At 28.5% G+C, this 21,031-nt stretch overlaps 4 protein-coding genes and 1 non-coding gene across 5 annotated transcripts; 4 read left to right on the top strand and 1 right to left on the bottom strand.

Annotated features, from left to right (window-relative positions):
- Window positions 1-1,057: 1,057 nt before the first annotated feature.
- PGO_100210 (apicoplast TIC22 protein) lies at window positions 1,058-2,266 on the top strand (the record flags this gene model as incomplete). The annotated part of the gene is made up of 2 exons (XM_028688055.1): window positions 1,058-1,780; window positions 2,171-2,266. 2 exons carry the CDS (start codon window positions 1,058-1,060, stop codon window positions 2,264-2,266), a joined length of 819 nt encoding a protein of 272 aa, XP_028543856.1.
- A 2,221-nt stretch (window positions 2,267-4,487) lies between these two features.
- On the top strand, window positions 4,488-10,849 carry PGO_100200 (hypothetical protein, conserved; the record flags this gene model as incomplete). The annotated part of the gene is made up of 9 exons (XM_028688054.1): window positions 4,488-7,104; window positions 7,246-7,308; window positions 7,514-7,909; window positions 8,106-8,158; window positions 8,331-8,825; window positions 8,999-9,187; window positions 9,576-9,941; window positions 10,140-10,238; window positions 10,370-10,849. 9 exons carry the CDS (start codon window positions 4,488-4,490, stop codon window positions 10,847-10,849), a joined length of 4,758 nt encoding a protein of 1,585 aa, XP_028543855.1.
- Window positions 10,850-12,664: 1,815 nt separating this feature from the next.
- Window positions 12,665-14,207, top strand: PGO_100190 (cell cycle regulator protein; the record flags this gene model as incomplete). Its single annotated transcript, XM_028688053.1, has 6 exons — window positions 12,665-12,742; window positions 13,074-13,153; window positions 13,368-13,465; window positions 13,655-13,788; window positions 13,959-14,026; window positions 14,126-14,207. 6 exons carry the CDS (start codon window positions 12,665-12,667, stop codon window positions 14,205-14,207), a joined length of 540 nt encoding a protein of 179 aa, XP_028543854.1.
- A 987-nt stretch (window positions 14,208-15,194) lies between these two features.
- On the top strand, window positions 15,195-15,257 carry PGO_100180. The gene has a single exon. It is a non-coding gene; the product is annotated as a tRNA-Arg (tRNA).
- Window positions 15,258-17,104: 1,847 nt separating this feature from the next.
- On the bottom strand, window positions 17,105-20,070 carry PGO_100170 (hypothetical protein, conserved; the record flags this gene model as incomplete). The annotated part of the gene is made up of 2 exons (XM_028688052.1): window positions 17,105-17,191; window positions 17,344-20,070. The coding sequence occupies 2 exons, from the start codon at window positions 20,068-20,070 to the stop codon at window positions 17,105-17,107; spliced, it is 2,814 nt and encodes a 937-aa protein (XP_028543853.1).
- Between the last annotated feature and the right edge of the window lie 961 nt (window positions 20,071-21,031).

Raw genomic sequence — 21,031 nt, 5'->3', positions numbered from 1 at the left:
ATGAATGAATCATTGAGGAGTTCTAAATTGTTCAAAGGTGACGTACTTCTAATTAGGGGAAAAGTTAATTAGTTTTTTCCTAATATGCAGGAACAAAATAAAATATGAAAAAAAAGAAAAAAAAAAAAAAAAAGAAAAGCATGCAGTTACTCCTTTTTGTGTGTACCTTATATATGTTACAATTATTTCGCACTAATGTGATAATTCGTGTTTGATAATTTTCATATTCGAAGAATACAACGTTTTCGTCGTTCTTGTGCTTAAGGTAAGGAGTAATAAGGTGCATTTGTTTTGTGTTTATGTTTTAATTCTGCCTGAGGAGGCCTTGAATATTCTATACTTTTGCTGCACATATATATAATGCGGTATACAAAGTGGGGTGTATAGATAAGTATATGTACTTGTAACCTCATGAAATGTATGTTATTTTGTGTTTCAATATTAGCAGGTTACTGGATGCAACACTTTGCTGGAACATATGACAAATGTTGAAAGTGGGAAATTTTTTTTTAGTTTTTGTTTTTTCTTCTTTTTTTTTTTTTTTGCACATCCGATTTGTAGTTTTTTTAATTGTTAACAAAATTGTTGAAGCGTATATATATAAAGTATCCGGAAAAAAAAAAAAAAAAAAAAAAACGAAAAAACTTAATTACTAAATGTATGTATATAAACAAGTTGACAGATTCATTAACATCTAGATGAACAAAATCAAATTCAAGGGAAAATCCCTTAGGAGATTCCTTTTAACATATATTCACACGATTATCGGAAATGAAAACATATTTCATTTAAGAGCAATCGAGGAAAATTAGATATAAAGTTTGATTCCACCGAAGTGTAGTTTATTTCAACACCCATAACACAACAAGACCATTGTAATGAACTTAACATATACAGCTAGGAATGGAATGGAAAGGGATATAAAAATGAAGAACATATAGAAACACGATTCATCAGCATGATCGACGTAAATTCTTTGCAAATGTTTAAACACTTGTGTTTTTTTGCACATAGATAACTACACATTACTTCGGACGAACAGCGGAAACATTACGAGATGTATTTGATCATTTTTCTATGTATATATATGCTAAATATATTAAAATGTTTGAACACGAATGCAGGAATTCAAAGAAGTATAAACATATTAGTACCCAATGAAAGGATATGGAAGAAAATGAAATATGAAAGTAAGCTTTGTATGTTGCGGAACAAAATAAATTTCCAATTCTGGAAAAAGAAATATCATGAAAGATCTATAGATGAAAAATTGAAAATTATACCAGTATACATTTTAACAAACCATAACAATTCACCATATATATTTCACGAAAATGACAAACAGGTTTGTTATCTTTTTTTATGTCCTTACGATGCTGAAAATATGTTGAATGAAATAATAAATAATAATGGTGTAAAGAATACGAATAATATAAAAATACATCACATAAACATGCAGAAAGCTTATGAATTGATAAATGAATTTTTACGTTTAAAAAATATTGAGAACGTGCATGCTCATGTAAAAAAAAATAACGTTTACTGGAAATTAATGCCATCCAGTAGACAAATTCAAAATGCTCTTCTATTTTTATCTTTTAAAAAAAAAAGTGAAATAGTATTTCCTATCTTTTATATAGAAGGATTTTACTTACAACGAGATGCTAAAAACATTGTACCTTTATTTTTTGACATGGAGGATTTGAAGATTGCAATTGAAAAAACTCCCATGAAAAATTACAAAATTAAGGTCTTAAATTTTGTCGACTTGATCTTTTCGGTAAGAAAAGTGCAAATTTTGAAGAGATAAAAAAAGGAAATAATTCTGTGCATGCACTTTTGAACAATTTTACTTTTTCGTTTTACAAATGTTTACGAGGGTCGTTGCACGCGTAGTCTTGTGTAAATATGGTGTATCCTAAGCATAATAACATAATCCTGTGTTCCCTTATTTTTAGCAATTTTTAGTAATGTATTTTTTTTTTTTTTTTGTGATTTTCCAAGAGTGTATCCCACCACAGGGGTATGCAAATGTATGCTCATTCTTATATTTGTCACATTTTGCAATTCATATATTTAGAGACGTTTTATCCCTGCAATGCAATAACGAACGAGTGTTATGCTTCAATAGTGTGATGCTTAAAGTAAAATTTTTTCCTCTTTTCAACAGGACGACAACAAGAAGTTCGGCTTTATACCCAGTTCTACAAGCTTAGCATATGTGGATAAATTGAAAAAAATTGTATTAAGAAAATCTTATTTTTAACAACTTTTTATTTTATTATTATTATTATTATTATTATTATTTTATTTTATCTTTTTTTTTTTTCCTATTAGTTACACATTTTTCTAATTGTATATTATTTTGAGCATTAAGAAAAAATTTTTATTTGAGAAATTTTTCTTTTTTTGAACTTAAAAATATGGGAAACGTCTCGTTCGGAGCAGGTTTCTAGCAGTTTTTTTTTTGTTTTTTTTTTTTTTGAATAATATGAGGATTTCTCTTTTGAAAGATCTTTTCCACCTTTTTTCATTTTTTTAAATCGCTATTTTTTAACTTTATTAAAAAAAAAAAAATTTTAATAAAGTGTCATAAACTAATCAGTGTGAGAATTACCATAGTGACAAGTATTGGTAAAATGACTCAGACATAGTTACCACAAAGCAAAATTTTACCCTATTGTCCTTGTGTGTTTGGTATTGCAACGGTTATTACCTGATGTTAACACTTCCTTGAACAATTAATTGTGAATTAAGTGAAAATAAACATGAGGACAATTTCGTTCTCAAAAAACATGAAAAATATCAAAAATGTCAAAAAAAAAGGGGTTCGAATTGCAAGAAGAGCAATCAATAAGTGTTACAATTATATAAGACATTAACCGCAAATGAAATGAAGAGAAAAAGTGTGTAATTCCTGTGCATATTTTATTCTTTTTTATAACTAGGGGTTACTATATAATTATATATATAATCTTATAAAACATAAGTTTGTTTATATGTTTACACATAATTTGTAAATGCTTTGAATAACTTAAGGATAAGTTTTCCATATGAATGGAAAAATAATTCCACAGGGAAAATACTTTCTTGTAAAACTCCGTTTGCACACACTCATACACACGCGGTAGTGTATGGGGGGGGGGGGGAAAAAAATATATATATAATAGGATACACAAAAGGCGTGTGTGAGGAAATTGCAATAATTACGCAGGGATATAGAAAATTGTGGAAATATACAAAAAAAAAAAAAAAAAAAAAAAAAAAATGTAAGAAAATATAAAAGAAAATAAAAATATTTTTCTCATTTTTGCATTAGCTTATTTTTTTTTAATGGTGTAAATTTTGTAAAAAAAATATGTAAAGTTACCAAAAAAAAAAAAAAAAATATGGATATAAAGGGCGTAACAGTCATGTTTCTTATTATTTTCTTTGATTTTCGCGGAATAGTAATTTCATACATTGTTGAAAATATACAATGGGATATTTTTTTACACTAATTCGTAATGCATTGTGTAATGTTTTATTGGATTGCGTCGTATGCACATGGTATATCATGTAGTATAATATAATATCGCTTTTTTTATTTATTTATTTAATTTAATTTTTTTTTTTTTTTTCAGGGACATACGTATCAACCTCTTTGTTATATTTCTCCTTTTCATTTTCCCGTAATAAAAAATGGAATTTCGTGTAATCTTTTGTAATTTTTTTTATTGGGTAAAAATACGACTATTTGCATGAAATAAATACAAACATATATACATAAACATATGCAAAAAAAATTTGCATAGGCATAATGATTTAAAAAAAAAAAAAAAAAACGAAAAAAACAGGAAAAAATTGGAAAATATATCGTTGAAGATATACCTTTGCATCCCATTTTACAGATCAAAAAAAACAAAAAATGTTATCATTCTAAATTGCATGGTTATGTCTTTGTCATATCAAAATGAAACTGCAACGTTTTTGATAAGCAAAAAACTGGATATATCAACGGAAATATAAGAATAGCGAAAATTACGAGATCCATATGGATGAATAAACATGCATGCATTGTGTATGTCTGCGCGTATGATTTTGCGCACTTTCACATTCGAACCATTGAAATTTGAATGGTTCTGCACACGCGAGTTAGTTTTGCACACCTTTTGAATTTTTACCACATTTTATTTTGTTTCAGTGTGTTTCTCTGTGGTTGCATTAATTGGGAGATTCCACGTTTGTGAGTGCTTATGCATGCGTTTGTTCATATATCTACACATATATATATGTATTTATGTGTATATATATATACGTTTGTATATGTGTGTGCATGCTTATATACGTGTGCACAACCTGTACGCCTAGCTAAGCCATATAAGAACAGTGCATCCTCTTAAACGCAATCTTGCCAAAAGCCCCTGTTCTCACGTGTGCATGTCTCTATATATATATGAGAGTGAAGAGGCGCATAGTAGATAACAACAGGTAAAACAAAAAGAACTATGCATAATTACAACAAGAAAAACATTAAGAATATAGAAAATATAAAAAACGTGAACAATATTTTTCAAATAAAGAAAGACAGAACTAACAAAACACATTCAATAGATACAACTTATAATAAAACTAATAATCTGTATTCTATGGTTAATCGTAATTTCCCAACTAATGGATATAGACGAAAGGAAATGAATGATGAAAAGTTATATGGTTATAGTAATAAGGAGTCTAGTAATATAATTTTAGAAAAAGAAAATATGATAAAAAATAAAGTACATAATAACAACAGTAGTATAAATATAAAAAAAAAAAATTATTATGAGAAAATAAATACCACTAATAAGGATGAAAAAGAATTTATAAAGCAAAAAAGCACCGTTCTGAATGAACATATGAACAAAAATTACGTAGACAAAATATATGGAGACAGCAATAATGTAGAAAAAGATCGATTCAAATTGCGCAGAATAGGTTACCATAATGAAGAGAATAGTTTAAAAATGGATTCAAAGTATGGTGATGCAAGTAATGTAGTAGCTAATAATAAAGCTGCTCCGAATATGAGTGGAGAAACTTTGCATCGAAAGTTTAACGAGTTTAAAGTAACTACAGGTGCTAAGAGTGACAATAATAGTGAGGCCATTTTGAAAAGTACGAATGCTAGTAGTTCACAGGGAACACATATTCAGAAAACAAATTACGAAAATTTTAGTAAGAAAAATTTAATGCATCCCAAAAGTAAGAATGATAATAACCAGAATTATAATTATTCCAAACTGAACAGAAAGCATAATAAGTATGGGAATCCAGAATTTAGAGATCATTCCCCACAAGGGCTAGCATCTGTAGGAGGAACAGGACTATCAACACAAGGAGGAGGAGCAACAGCAGGAGCAGGGGTGCAAGTACCACAACATACTTCGTATGTGGGAAGAGACAAAATATATCAGAGAAATTCAAACGAACAGAATTGTAACTCCAACGTGAATATTGCTACAAATGGAAAGGGGAATTATAAAAACGATGCACTAATGTCAAAAGATAAAAAGTTGAGCGAAGAAAATTTTATCGAATCTAAAAAAATGAATGAGAAGGATGCAGCAGTAGGTTTGGGAAATAATGAATTTCGGAGAAATAATAATATGTCAAATAATAAGGGCGTTATGATAAATCCCAAATTTTCGTCTACTTCATTTTTGTCAAAAGAACAAAGCAGTGTGACTGCATCAAAAATGGGAGCGAATCATAATAAATTTAATGACGATATCAACGTAGATCATGAAAGAGCTAATAATAATTATATAATGAAACAACATAACCCTAATGTTAAAAGAAATATGTATACTAATTACATGAATTCAACAAAAAATGACACAAATATGTGTCAACACAAGTATGTTGTAGATAAAGATGGAGACAGAAAAAAAGAATATCAAAAATTTTCTCAAAATGCTGTAGATGTTAATTATTCTCATCAAAATGTATTTGACAGAAAATTTGGTTCTAAGTTTATCGATTCACATATGAAGGATAGAAAAGAAGGAAATAAAGAAAATATGACAGACTTAAATGTTCCCTTGGATGAAACCAAATTCGAGGGAAAAAAATATCCATTAAATTCGGATGGTAATAACGGAAATGCAGCAATCGTGTCAGATAGATTTAATCCTTCATGTGGTAACGAGGTGAATGAATATGATCCTGTGTTAGAATACAATCAATGTTCTAAAGGGGTTGGTATTGCCAGCACCAGCAATTGTGGTAAAAATACTGCTGTTGGTAATAACAACAAACAGCCATTTATTAAAGACATAAATAGTGGTGGGCCAAGTGGTAGTGGTAATTCCAACTTTTTTGAGAAGCAAAGATATTTTGACAGGGAAGATGTAAATGCCTCTGTAAAAAATTATGAATATAAAAAAAACGATTCAGGAAATTATTTCCCCGAGTTTGACAATAATAATACGAATGTTGTAATATGTGAGGGAAGGAATGGAAATAGGGAGAATACAAATGAAGCTATATCTAACTTAAATAGTGTTAATATGACAAGTGGGCATAGAACCTCAAGGGGAAATGTTGACACTAATACACATAATATGAGAGATAAAAATCAAATGAAAAATATAAATCCATATAATAAAGCCTCGAAATATGATGAAATAAAAGAGCCGACAAAATTTTCGAACAATGTACAAGGAATATATAAAAACAAAAAGGCTATCAAGTATAATCACGTAAATGATGAAGTTGATAACAGGTATTCTTCATCCGATGTTTATCATAACAATAATAATCATTTTTATTATGAAAATATGAATGACAATATGGACTTGGATCCAAATGAGTACACAATGATAAAGGACCATAATTATGCAAAGAGAAAAATGATCAATAAGCATAACCGCGAGAAAAGTGTGAAGAGACCCTATCATGATACTATGATGAATTATACAAGGGATAATAAAAAAAACAGTTCTTATGCCCCTGTTTTTAAGAATTATACACCTGACTATTATGACGATATGGAAATCACACCAGATATGAATAGTCCCTATGATGCTTGCAGGGATGATGAGGTCTATGCGGACGAGGGTTATCCTGATGTGTCCTACTCAGGTGAGAATCGTTAATCTGTGTGTATGTATTCTCGTTTAAATGTTCGTTTTTTTATACATGTATTTGTATTTGTGGATATATGTCATTTACGATATAACCATTCATGATCCATCTACTCATACCCAATTGTACAATTATTAGATATGGAAAAACATGAAGATCTGCGAAATTACCAAAGGAGTTATTCGCATGAATCCAAAAGTGGTATGCATATAATATATATATATATATATATATATGTACTGATTTCCCAGTCGGAGCACGAAGGGATATTACGATAAATTCGATGCCATGACTGGGGCATGCATAAAAATATGCATGTTATACATTAGGAATACTAGCACAAACCATATCCTGCAAATGGCACATTTATTGTTTTATTATTACCTCTCCCTATTTGCTATTACAGAAAAAGGCGCTCTTACAATTATACGACTACCAGCCGAGAATAAAAAACAAGTAAAAAAAAAAAAAAAAAGTAAAGTTAGTCATGGAAAATCCTTAGTAGAAATGTATAGTACAGCCATCCCAATAAATGAAAAAGTTGACTCCTATGCATTAAAGGCATTATCGAAAAATGAAAATTTAGATGAAAAAATATATGCATTGATACCAAAGTCAGTAGTTGAGGTTAGGGAATGTGATGGCATTACTCATGTTACCTTGCAGTCATCTTCACCTCTGTTTGTTAATCAAAATGATAATGTAAAGCAACATATTATAACCACCACACATCATCAGAAGATCGATGACATTCCCAACATAGCTTCTTGTGTTGTTCCTGAGTCCGACGAATCCTTGAAAGGTTTGCCTGCGCACATTGAAATGACTTTGTGAATGAAGTCTGTCACAAATACAGACCTGTCGAAAAGAGATGATCATTTGTGTATTCGTATCACTATTCTGAAGTGTTCTTTTTGTTTTACTACGTGGTGTGAGTTATTGCTATTTTGTTTTACTTTATTTTATTTTATTTATTTATTTATTTTTTTTTTTTGAAGAATCCCTGGAAAAATCAAAAGAATCCCTAAGCGGAGGAGAAAACGATAAAAACGTAATACTTCTATTGTAGTTATTACACACATGTGTGCATTTTGCTCGTGCTTCTCCCATTTCCGTCTCTGCAAAAATGTGGACAAATTTTCATGTATAGAAATATGTATATATTCGTTTTGAATTCCTTTTTATTTTTTCTTTTTTCTTCATCCTCACTCATCCGTACATAGCTGAAGTCTATAATAAGAGGAACATCATTGAGAAACAAAAGCGGATCTTCCCTGAGCGTAAAGTTCAAGTTGTCCCAAGGAGAATATGAAAATAAATCACAAGAAAAAAATGAAAATAAAAATATGATAACGAAAAGGGAAGATAGTGACAAAGAGTTAAATAAAAAAATAGAGGATCATATATTATCAGAAGAATTAAGAAATTTTAAAATTGACAAGAATGTTACAGAAAGAAAAAGAGCTTCTATATTTGATGAATCCAGAACAAGAGTGAGACATGAAAAAAAGAGTGAACCAAATAATAAAATAGTTTTAGATTCAAGTAAAGTAAAAAAAGCTACTGAAATAAAATTAAAAAAAATTCAACATGTCACTGGGTTATTAGAAAAATATGACATACCGAATCCATTCGAAAAGTACAGTATGGAATCGATAGATTATTCTCAATTACCTGGAAAAAATAATAATGCCAAGTTGATGAGCTTAGCCCTCACGGTAATTTCAAGAGAAGGGAGATATTTCCATATATTAAAATATGGCACAATAGGGGTGAGGGTGGGAGTGGGGAAGGAACGTATATTTTAATTCACTTAAGTTTTTTCCTCTCAACCGTCTCCATCATATAACAACTAAATTAATACATTATTGGAAATATTTCTTCTTTATAGGTTTCAAACAATTACTATAAGTATATTTTAAAGAGCATAGAAAAGGAAGAAATTAAAGAAGTTTTTAACGAGAAAAGGAAAAGAATGATCCTAAAATTAATAGCTTTGTTGGGAAATCAAATAAATTCGGAAATCAAGAAAAAGTTTTTGGAGGCAAATGCGACAGAAAACCCAATGGAAAACGAACTGGTATGCAGCAAAGGTGGTTTTATCTAAAGTGACAAAAAATAAAGAATAAAAAAAAAAAAAAAAAAAAAAATAGCGATAATGAAAAAGAATGAATGAATTATAAATGATGACTTAATGAAATCATTAAAAATGAACAAATTCTAAATAAAGCAAATTAAAAATGTGTGATATATTGTTGTGACATTAGTCCTTGAACGTATGAGTGAATCATATGAAAGGAACAAGAGTGTTCATTCATTTTTATTTTACAACTTTTTATCTTTTCGTTTTGCATGGCACAGATGAGTATACGTGAATACATTATGTATACACCCGTAGTACAAACATGAACGCACATTAATGTATTCATAACACATAAACCTCTTTTTGTCACTTCCTGAATCTGCAGAAAAAGGAAGACAATGTTAAGCCCAAAATGAGCCCAAAGGAAAAAGAAATAAAAATAGAAGAACATAATTTGATATGTAAATACTGGGAAAAACAAAGTGAGTGCATGAGTTTGTTAATAAAGGAATGGAATAAAATTTCAGAAATTTTAGAGTCTATTAATATAGATCCCAATAATATTATTAGTTCTCTTTTGTCATTATATGGTGAGAAATCTGTAAATGATTTTCACTTAAGTTTTGACGAAATAAAAAAATCAAATATTGAATTAGATGTAAATATTGACGACATATCTATACCCAATATTGGAGAGGTTTCTGAAAACAAGTTCGACCCAGCCAACATAACAGTAACTGACCTTATTAAGGTAAAAGAAAATAAAAAAAAAAAAAAAAAAAATAGAGCCAAATTGAATGAGACTAAATAAAGACAAAATAAGGCCAAATGAAATAGCACAATAGAATGAGAGAAAGAAAGGTTTCCATCGTTGTTAGATTTACGCATCTATGTAAAATTTAGGTAAAATTTATATAAAACTTTTTTTTTTTTTTTTTTTTTCATAAAGGACATGAACTGGGACATGGACTTAGAATACTCGCTAAATCAAATAAGGGAAGAATGGAAAAATGAAAATAAGCAAAGCAAAAAGTTAATACAGAAAAAGGTAAGAAAAGAGTTCCACATATTCGTATATTTTTTTTTTTTTTTTTTTTTTTTGCTTTAATTTACCTTCTTGTCTATATATGTCCATGAAAATATTCAAATATGTAATCTACCTTCCGCACATATCCGCAGATTGTGGAAGGAATAAAAGATAGAATAGGACTTTTAGACTACTTGAATAAAGTAGAATTGAATTTAAATGCATTTGCAAAAATAATTGAAGGGAGAATGATATCAAATGATGATGTAAAAAGTCAGCTGAGATCTATGCAAGATTTAAATGAAGATGAAATTTTATCAAAACTTTTGGAAAATTTAGAATTCAATAAAATGGATATAAATGCAGAATCATTTAAAACTCCCAACTCTTTTTTTGTTTCCCATCATCTGCCCATGACCATGTGCACTTTGAGTGACAAGTCGAAAATGGATGACCTCGATGAATCATGCGATAATGATAGCAGTGATAGCAGAAATGGAAACAGAAATGGAAGCGACAAGGTAAATGATAAGAACCACGATAATCAAAATGAACATGAAAAGAATAACCATAATGAAAAGAACTCTAATGAATATAATAGTGCAGAAAATCAAAGCGCAGATGATACCTAGGTGTAAAACTTTGGAGGAGAGATGAATGATAATATTTTTTTTTCAGGTCATATCATTTTACTATTACGAAACTTTTCAGTGCTTCAAATATTGCTGATTTGTTAGTAATCATCATTGGCTAGTATATGAAACATTTGTATGCTTATGTATAAGATATACCTGCATTGACTTGTGTGTGCATGTACCATAGTATTTGTATGTACTCATAGATGTTTTAAAAATAAAAGAATAAACTAAGGAAATTTGCAACTTGTGGACTTTGTACATCCCACGAGGGCAAAAAGTATGGATATCATAATGTCCTTTATTTTGTTTCAAAGAATTGGGAAATTTAGTTTTTATTCTGTCCCACCCATCTGTAAGATTTATATGTAGATTGGCACATTTATGTACACATAAATTTTTGAAGGTATCATATATCATAGCCTTCCTCAACCCAAATATGTTTTTTGTGTGTTTTACTTTTGTTATTCCTTTGATTATTTTTCTATTTCAGCATTTCACTATTTCGGCATTTTACTGTTTTATCATATTCTTTTTTTTTTATATTCAAACATTTGTGTGATTGTGTCTTTTGTAACTATCACTATACTTATTTTTAAGACCTTGCACATTTCCACATTCGTCCATGAGTTCGTTATTTCGTTGCTTCGTTACATCATTACTTCGCTATTTAGCTGTAGCGCTTCGTTTTTATTTTTATTTTATTTTATTTTTTTTTTTTTTTACTCTCTTTTTCATTTATGCCGCATTCGAGACACTTTTTAATTTCACAATTTTTAGTACCCCCATTTTGCTCAATATGAATATATGTAAATAGAAAAATGTGTAAATGTATTTTCCATTTTCCATCTCATCCCATCCAATCCAATCCCATTTATATTTTATTATTTTTATTTTTTCACTTTTTTTTTTTTTTTTTTTTTGGTGTTAATGTATTTATGAGGTATGAAAACGAATAATTAAGAGATGTATTTATCTCATCGTTCCACACAATTTGAATACACCATGTAAGCCCCCAAAAGATTCATTTTTAAGGCTTATATAAAAAGTATAACACCTCATTACATACATGTATATGGTATGCATGCATTAAACTGAAAGGTACATTTATATACATTTTGCAAAGGAACATGATGAGCACTGTTTTACATGCTCTACTTTTTTCTTCTTTTACCTTTATTGGTGTAGTTTTTAGATGTACAACGCTTTTTGCACCTTTTTTTTTTTTTTTTTTTGCATTTTCTTTTATTTTTTACTTTTTCCTTTTTTTTTATTTTATTTTATTTTTTTTTTTTTTGTGTCATTTTTAAGAACCTCCTAAGCTTTGCAAATTAGGTCATGTTAAAATACATTTAATAGTTCTAATTTTTGTTCACTTTATGAATATGTAAGCGGAGTAAATGTATACACGTGAATAGGTTTTTGAGTGAAATGAAAATTTATTTTCTACCCCCCTATTAAGGGTAAAATACGATAAAAATTTTAGTTAAAAGTAAATTGTGCGCATAGCAATTCTTAGAATGTAAATAGATTTTATGACCACCAACGTCCTTTAACTAGGTTAATACAGCACAAAACACATTATGTTCCTCTCCGGGAATAAAATGAGAACTTTTTTTTTTTTTTTTTTGAAAGGTTAAGATATTCCAACATGCTTGAAGTGGGAGAAAAGTTTTAAGAAGTTTTTTTTTTTTTTTTTTTTTATTTTACATTTTTGTAGATGTTAATTTCTTCTATTTATAGAATTAATACAAATTTGTAATTTTGATATAAGAACATTAAAAAAAAAAAAAAAAAAAAAAGTTGAAAATCATGAAGGGATTTTGTGCTGACAATATATCATCCCAGAATTTGATGAAGTCCTCAGTACAGAGGAGTATCAAAGCAACGGTATGTGTAATCTTATCTTTTTAGCAAAAAAAAAAAAAAAAATAATAGCACGCAATACATTTGTCAAAATTTTTAATTCTATCAATACTGGTGAAAATTGTCCCCAAATTGAATGTGCTCCTAGTTGTCCTGCTATAAGCACGTCTATATTTGATTTATGCTATTTCAACAATGATTCTATGCTGATTATAGTTGTACTTGTCTTGGTTGTTCTCTCGCTGTAGTTGTTTAATTTGCTGACTTTCCTTTATGGCTCCTATCATTTTGCACACACATTTCGAGATAGATGTTTGCATATAAATTAATCTCTTTTTTTTTTTTTTTATTGAAGATTTTAAAGCAATACCCCAAATTAGAAGACTTCATTGAGGAAATATTTCCCAAAAAGGGTCCTTTATTTTTAGGAAAATGGTATAAACAAAATAAGATCCGATAAAATTATACACTACAATTTTGTGTATTGGTTTTTATTATTTTTTTCCCTTTTTTTTTTTTTTTTTTTTTTTGTCTTTCATTAATTCATATAAACAATTAACGAGTGTATATTGTAATATAACGACTGCGACAGTGAAAGTATTGGAACCATCTATAGATGCCTTTTTTTTTTTTTTTTTTTTATTTTTAGTATAAACCACGTAACTGTAATTATTGGAAACAATGCGTTGTTATTTTTTCAAATAAGAAATGGTCCTTGGATTCCCAACTTAAAATTAGTACACAAATGTTAGAAACAAATTTAATTTTTTTTTTTTTTTTTAATGATAACAAGGTTTTTTTGTTTGTTACTGGATAGAAAAATCAGATGGAAAGTTGGCACATAAGAAGTTATACATTCTTCGTTCATACGATTATGTAGGCGAGTTTCTTTACATATGCATACTTACACTTGTTGACATACCTCTGTTCTTTTAGACCCTTTCATGATGCCACAAATACAAGTAGACAAAGGTGCAATTCGAAACGTTCTTAGAGGATCCAATATAATGTGTCCAGGGGTTACATCTCCAGGGGGAAAATTGGATGACGTAGAAGCAAACACAGTAGTAGTAAGTATACATGTGAATATACACCCAGAGTTGTGTACATGTAAAAGCGTATATATGTACAAAGAACAATCAGTATAAATGTTTTTCTTATGCATATATATATATTGATGCATGTGCGAATATATTTCCATGAATTTTTTTTTTTTTTTTTTTTTTTTTCCTCTCTACAGCAAATTCGAGCTGAAGATAAGGAGTTTGCATGCGCAATTGGAATTACCACCATGTCATCAAAGGAAATGTAAGGAAGAGAACAAAAGATTAATTCATTTTGAATACAAACTGTTTTTATGCATGTAAAGTTTGTAATAATTTTTATTTTCTTCTTTTTTTTTTTTAGATTGGAAGTGAATAAAGACATCTGCATTGAAAATATACATTACTTGAATGATGGCTTATGGAGCTGTAAAATAGAGAATTAGTAGGGGAGATATATATTTACAGCCAATTGTATGTATTATTACCTTAGGATGTATAATGAGGAACTTACTTCGTTGTATGTATGAAAACCCCTTTAGAATATACAAGAAAAAGGCTGTAGCTTATTCATAGCAAGGAGGGGCAGAAAAAATAACTGCAATTTTTTTTTTGTATTAATTACTGTGTGTACTATACTTTCTTAAGATTGTAAAGTAATATAAAGTTGAATAAGAAAGATATTTTTCGGCATTTTTTTCCTTTTATAATTTATGTAATGTTATATGTATATCTATTTGTGAGATGAAATTTATTTGGCACGACGACACTTTGTTTTTGTTAAAATTTGTGCTTTTTTTTACATAATAAATTTGAGAATATATGTTTTTTTCTCTTTTTCTTAACCTTAAGTTAAAGTGTTTTTTTTTTTTATTTTAATATATGTCATAAGTTCTTTAATTTGAATTTTTAGATGAACGTCATGGTTTTTTTGCTTTTTAATTTTCGTTTTCCTTTTTGTTTTTTTCCCCATAAAACATTTCTCTACACTTCGAAATAATCATATGTATTTTTTTTTTTTTCTTTTTTCAACATGTAATAAAATTATCAAATAAATATATTTATCTACGTATGTAGAATATAAATATAATACACATGTATACATATATATATTCACACAAACATAGGCGAAATAGGTATAACCCATTACTATAACTGCTTAAGCCTAACAATTAGTGCAGCTTGTTGAGAAATGATTTCAACGAGGAGCAAATTTGTATATATGAGGAATGAATATTATTGGCGTTAACTTAAACAATAAACAAATAATTTCTCATTGCTTAAGTTAGCACCAATAGAATTTAAATTTTTTTTTTTTTTGTTTTTGTTATAATAAAGTTAGAGGAAAAATACATTGATTTCTAAAGTTTAAAGTATTCCAAAAAATTCCATAATGTAATTCTTAGGAAGAAATTTCTATTATGACGGCGTAGCCTAATGGATAAGGCGTCGGTCTTCGGAACCGAAGATTGCGGGTTCGAGTCCCGTCGCCGTCTATATATAATAAAACATGTTTGATAATATTTTTAATTTGAGGAAAAAAAAAGCTAATTGTTCCAATTCATCATATAAAATGGGGAATTTTATAGAGTTTTATTATGATATTAATTTAGCCTGAAACTTGTTTATAGAGTATTTCATTGGATTAAGATTTTTGCATAATTAAAAATTTATAAACAAATGATGTTACGTGTATATTTAAATTGGGTTATGCGTGTGTACATTTTAATTATTAAAAGAAGTGTAAAAAAAGAAAAATTTAATGTGGTGTTTGTTTTGCTATAGAAATTGAATATGCATAAATATATTTCTTACATTCACAAGTTTTATCCCCTTTTCTTCTAATATGGTTTTCCACGAAGATGTAAAATTAAAAATCGCTTTCTGTTTTTTCCTATATTTTTTGCACCCCCTCTACATAATGTTAGACTTCATAGAGAAAAATTTCCAAAAAAAAAAAAAATAAGAAAATTTATTTGAATATTACTTTTTAGTGAAAGAGGGGTTACCAAAATTAAATATGCCTTTCGGCACTCAATGAAAAAAAGCTCCCAAGTCATTAAAATATAAATACTCTACAATTACATTGAGTGCATGTAAAAATAGGAGACTATAATGCCTTATGTTTAGCAATGGTAAGATTATAATAAAATAAATATTCCTTTGTTTTGTATATATAAGTATGCTTATGATTAAGTACAATTTTGACGCAAACACTAGATCTGCTTATGATGCCAATTTAAACATACCTACTTTTTAAAAGTTTATATTGTATAAAGGAAATATTAAAGGGATATAATAACAGTAGGAAGTAGAGAAAATAGAATGAGGTTCACGGAGACAATGTTCATTCTTTTCTCTTATTTTTTTACTTTTTTTCCCTGTGAGTACCTTTGTAGACACAACAATAAGAAATTATAACAACGTAGAATTGCTTTAGGATAGCTTACTTTGTAATTAAAAAAAAAAAAAAAAATCATAATGTTATTGGTAAATGGGAGTAATACAGAGAGGTGGGATCAAAAGAAGTGTACATATATAAATGGTCTGTGTATACTTAAGAAGAACATGAAAGAGTTATAATGTGAATATAGAGCGAAGTATTGTATATGTTATGTGTGTTTTACAAAATGAAGAATGGTATTATTAAACAGATTATTTCTTGTGAAAATGCTGATTGTGTTTTATAAAAGAGTTGTAATAGTCCGATAAATCTAGTAATAAAGCTATCTACGTTTTCTTTGTTAAATCTTTTTTTTTCTTTTTTTTTTACCATGTCTTGATAAAATGTCATTTCCTATTTTGTGTTTCCAAAGCAGTATACATATGTAAAGTGTGTAAAATAATATATTTTACCATTCGGCTATTTTATTGTTTCATATTTGATGAGTCCACGTTATGACGTAAAATATTTTTCTTTTTAAATTTATTTCGAGAAGTTTTGTTGATACTGTTATGCATTAAAAAATAAAAAATAAAAGGACACATCCTGGGATTGGTAAAATTACGCACTTGTAAGATATCCTTAAATTAAAGGGCATAAACCAGTTGTACTTATAGTAATACAAAATGTGGTATCATATGTAAATGGGATTGGGAAATTACTAGGTAGTTTTTACACACCTACTGATACGGGCACACGCTATGCACGCAAGGATGAAATATCCAACCATATTTTTTTACAATTAATCAACCCATATGTTAACAAAAAAAAAAATAAAATAAAATAAATTAAGAAGTAAATAATTTGAAACAAAACATGAAAGATGCTTTAAAAAAGAAGAAGAAAAAAAAAAAAAAAAAAAAAAAAAAAAAACAACTAATTGATGAGGAATGAAAAAACTCATTTATTCTTTTTCGTCTTTTGGATTTTATTTATAAATGCATAAACGTCTTCATTGTAAACATTCATTTGCATAAACGCATTTGCCTGTGGAAAGAAGTTTGAAATTTTTGTGAATGAAAATAAGGGGAATGTTGTAAGAGTGTGTAGTATTTTTTAGCGTGTATTTTTACATTTTCAATTTATACTTGCAGATGTTTTATATTTTTCTCCTGCTCGTGAAAAGATGAAGGTGTTACCATTTTTTGCAAAGGCAAGTAGGACAAATGCTTAATTTCCAGGAGAGACAACCTAAATAAATGTAAAGCTACAGAAGAATATTTGCTCATCCGAAGGGTGCCAAAGGACGTTATAAATTTATATGTACTGTGAACATCCGTGAAAAAATTCTTTTTCTCCATCAAATAGTATTCGACGTTGTCGAAAAATAATGTACATGTTGATAAATATAGCTTTGATGAGTTGTACAACTGTTCATCGTAGGTTGGAGTGTTGTTAGGACTTGTGATTTTCTTAATCGTTTGGTGTTTGCACAAGAATGATGTGACCTTATTTTCCATTCTGTGCTCATTTTTTAGCTCATTTTGTTGCTCTTTTTCCCTCCCTTTTTCTTCTTTCTGTTTATCCTCTTTTGCATTTTTTTCCTGATCCTCAAACTTCTTATTTTGTCTTTTTGTTATGAGCTCATTTTGCCTATTATTTTCGTCCGACGCTCGTATATATGCTTCTGACAAAGCTGAACACACATTGGCTAGCTCCGAAATTTTGAACTTTTTGAGAAAAATTATTGCCAATTTGGATAAACATATTAACAAGTCATACTGCAGTAAGCAATTTCCCTTAATGAGTGAATAAATTATTGAGCAAACCAAGGTGGCATTAATATCTTTGCTCATGTGCTTTATTAATCGTTGTTCCATTTTTTCCGTGTCTGGGTAATATATGTCTGAGCTGTTTAGGTAATTAATTTTAGTTTCATTTGAATAAAATTTTTTTTTACTAATTCTTTGGTTTCTGATACATAAGTGAGAGAATGGCTCTTCATCCATGTCATGATAATTTGTATAATTCTCGGATATGCTTTTTTGGATTATTTTTTTATCGGCTATGAGTTTGTTCGTAGGGGTTATCTTTTCATTGTAACAAACACTGACGTTATTCATGTCTGGGAGTTCTTCAGAGGGTATCGACTTTGACAACGAATTATCTATATCATGTTTTTCATGTAGTTCACTCTGTTTAAAACCGTTAGTATATTTGTTTGGATTCTTTTCATCATTTATTGGTATCTTGTTTGGAGTATTTTGGGAGTTTTGGATTTCGTTATGAATCTCAGGATGCGGGAGATTATTATATTTGTTATTACTAATGGTTAATAAATGATCCATAAAATTATAATAATACTGATGATTATGTACTAAGTAGAAAAGAGAAAAAAGTTGTTCTGTTGTTATTTTTTCTGAAGTTAAATAATCATCCGTTTTTACACTTTGGAGCATTTTTACATACTTTTCATGATTATACATTATAGAATTAGCAGTTGCATTTTCTTCTAAAAAAGGATAAGATATTGTAATGAGAGAATAAATTCTGAGACTAACTTGGTTGAAAAATTTTTGTCGATGTTGTGAACTTTTTGTGTATGCCTGCAGTAGCATAGACAACTCCTGAAGGGTATATTCAGGAATAAATACTGATGCAGTGTTCCATATGGATTCGAGTAGAGCATTATTTGACAGTCCAATATTTACATATGCATGTATGATCATCACGATTTGTTTGGGTTCAAATGAACTTAAAAGGAGTAAACTATTTTCAGTAATAATATGAAATAACTTTTCATGAAGTATACAAGCATTATTAAATGAATTTGCTAACACGCTCAAATGTCTTGGTTTCAATAAATAAGACTTGTTTATTATTTCATCAGCTATGAGTAGGTATAATGATAAGAAGTTTTCCTCTTCTGCACTTTTGAATTTGCTGTATGCATTTGTTAGAGATACCAACTGGTCTATGGAAAAAAACATGGTTCTTTTTTCAATTTTTTTTTTCAAAAAATGGAATAATTCTTTATTCAAATGATTAACCCTGGCACATGCATTGGCAATATAATGAATTGAATCCTCGCACCATATAGAATCTGTATCAGTATCATCATTATTCTTGCTTTCATTCATAAGAAATGTGCAGATTTGTTCGACCATGTATCTGATACTCGTTTTATTAAAATTATATAATGCAGACAAATAGTTACATACTAAACATAGATTTTTAAATTCAAAGTTATTAATTTTGTTCAAAATATCTGAGCATAAAAGTTTGAAATTATTTTCATGTTGTGGCAGTAGATTTAATTTAGTAAAGGCATATAATATGTATAAAGATCCATATTGAGAAAATTTCATATTTCGCTTAAAATAATGTTGTAGTAGTACATTTATTAAGGACAAATCATTCACTTTAATTTTAAGAAGACATTTTAATATGATTCCTATTTCGCATGAATTAAACTGATTACAGTACTCTTTTATGTTACATTTTATTATATTAAAAATTTCTTTTTCTTCATCCATTTTATTTACTTCGTTTACATTTTCTCTTTTTCTTTTTTGTTCATGCATTTTATTTTTTCTATTGAATTCGATGCAATATCGCATAATATTTTTTATAATTTCATTCTTTTTAGAAATGTTATGATTTAATATAATTTCAGAAATATTTCTGTGTATGCTACTATATTCTTCTATTTCTAGTTTATTTTTTTCTCTCATTGCATCAGTCATATCGAAATACACTTCGTCAATTATTTCTAGATGACTTTTCTTTTCACTTCTAGTTCTTGGCTGATGAAGTTCACCAAACCTTTTTGTCACTGTTGAATATAACAAATGTTTTTTTTCATTTTTACACCTATTCAGTAGTTTGCATTTTAGATGGTTTAAAAGAAAAGAAGATCCCTTCATTTTTTTCTACTATGTGGTTGACAAGACGTGAGTAAGTGGTAGTTCATTTTAGTACATTTGGTTGATTTTGCTTAGTTTGTTCTACATTTTGCTCTTCCTTGGGTTGTAAGGAGATAACCAATTTGTTTTATCAACTTTGGAGAATGGAAGAAGAGTGTACTCTATGGGACATCACTAGAATTGATTATTCACCATTAAGGATGCTATGTCCCATATGCATACCATATGCATACCATATACATAAATAGAAAACATACGTTCGTGTTTATTTTTGGATATATTTTCTCATATGTTATCATTTTTTATCATGGAAAGTTCTTCCTTGTAACTTATCGTTCCTAGTATATATAACAACACCATGAATTTGTAGTTTCCTGTACAATTCGTTAGGCCATCAAAAATTGAGTAATTCAATTATCAGTGTATATTCATTTGGTTCCGTCATGTGAGCACGTTCTTATGACGAGTAAGTGTTTTAAGGTTTTATGGAGAGGAAATAGGCATAATTATAACATTAAATTAATTACGAGGGAGCAAAACTTTTTTATGACTCTAACTAAATTGCGTTAAATTGTGATTATTTTCAACTAAAAATTCATACGAGTGAGGGATAAAAGAATGCCAACCATGCATTATTAAAGGGTCAGTCATTTTGTTCACAAATCTGGGGGTGTACATTTTTGTGTAGTATCGTCATGAAATTTATTATTCATTATTCTTTGAGTTGTTTTTTCCTTTTTTTTTTTTTTTTTCCACGTGATAACATGAAGAAAAAAAAAAAAAAAAAACATTCATTTACGTATGAACAATGTATAATTGAAAAGCCTATGTGAACATATAAACAGGATTTTTAGAAAACATTTATACAAACATTTGTGTAATTCTTTACCTCATTTTTTTACATTCCTATGAATACAGTGTGTTTCTCTATATTTTAGGGGAATTTTCCAAATAATGTTTC

Source organism: Plasmodium gonderi (genome assembly GCF_002157705.1).
Source record: "Plasmodium gonderi DNA, contig: Chr10, whole genome shotgun sequence".
In the NCBI taxonomy this organism is placed as follows: Eukaryota; Apicomplexa; class Aconoidasida; order Haemosporida; family Plasmodiidae; genus Plasmodium; species Plasmodium gonderi.
This window is presented reverse-complemented; position numbering and strand designations above follow the sequence as displayed.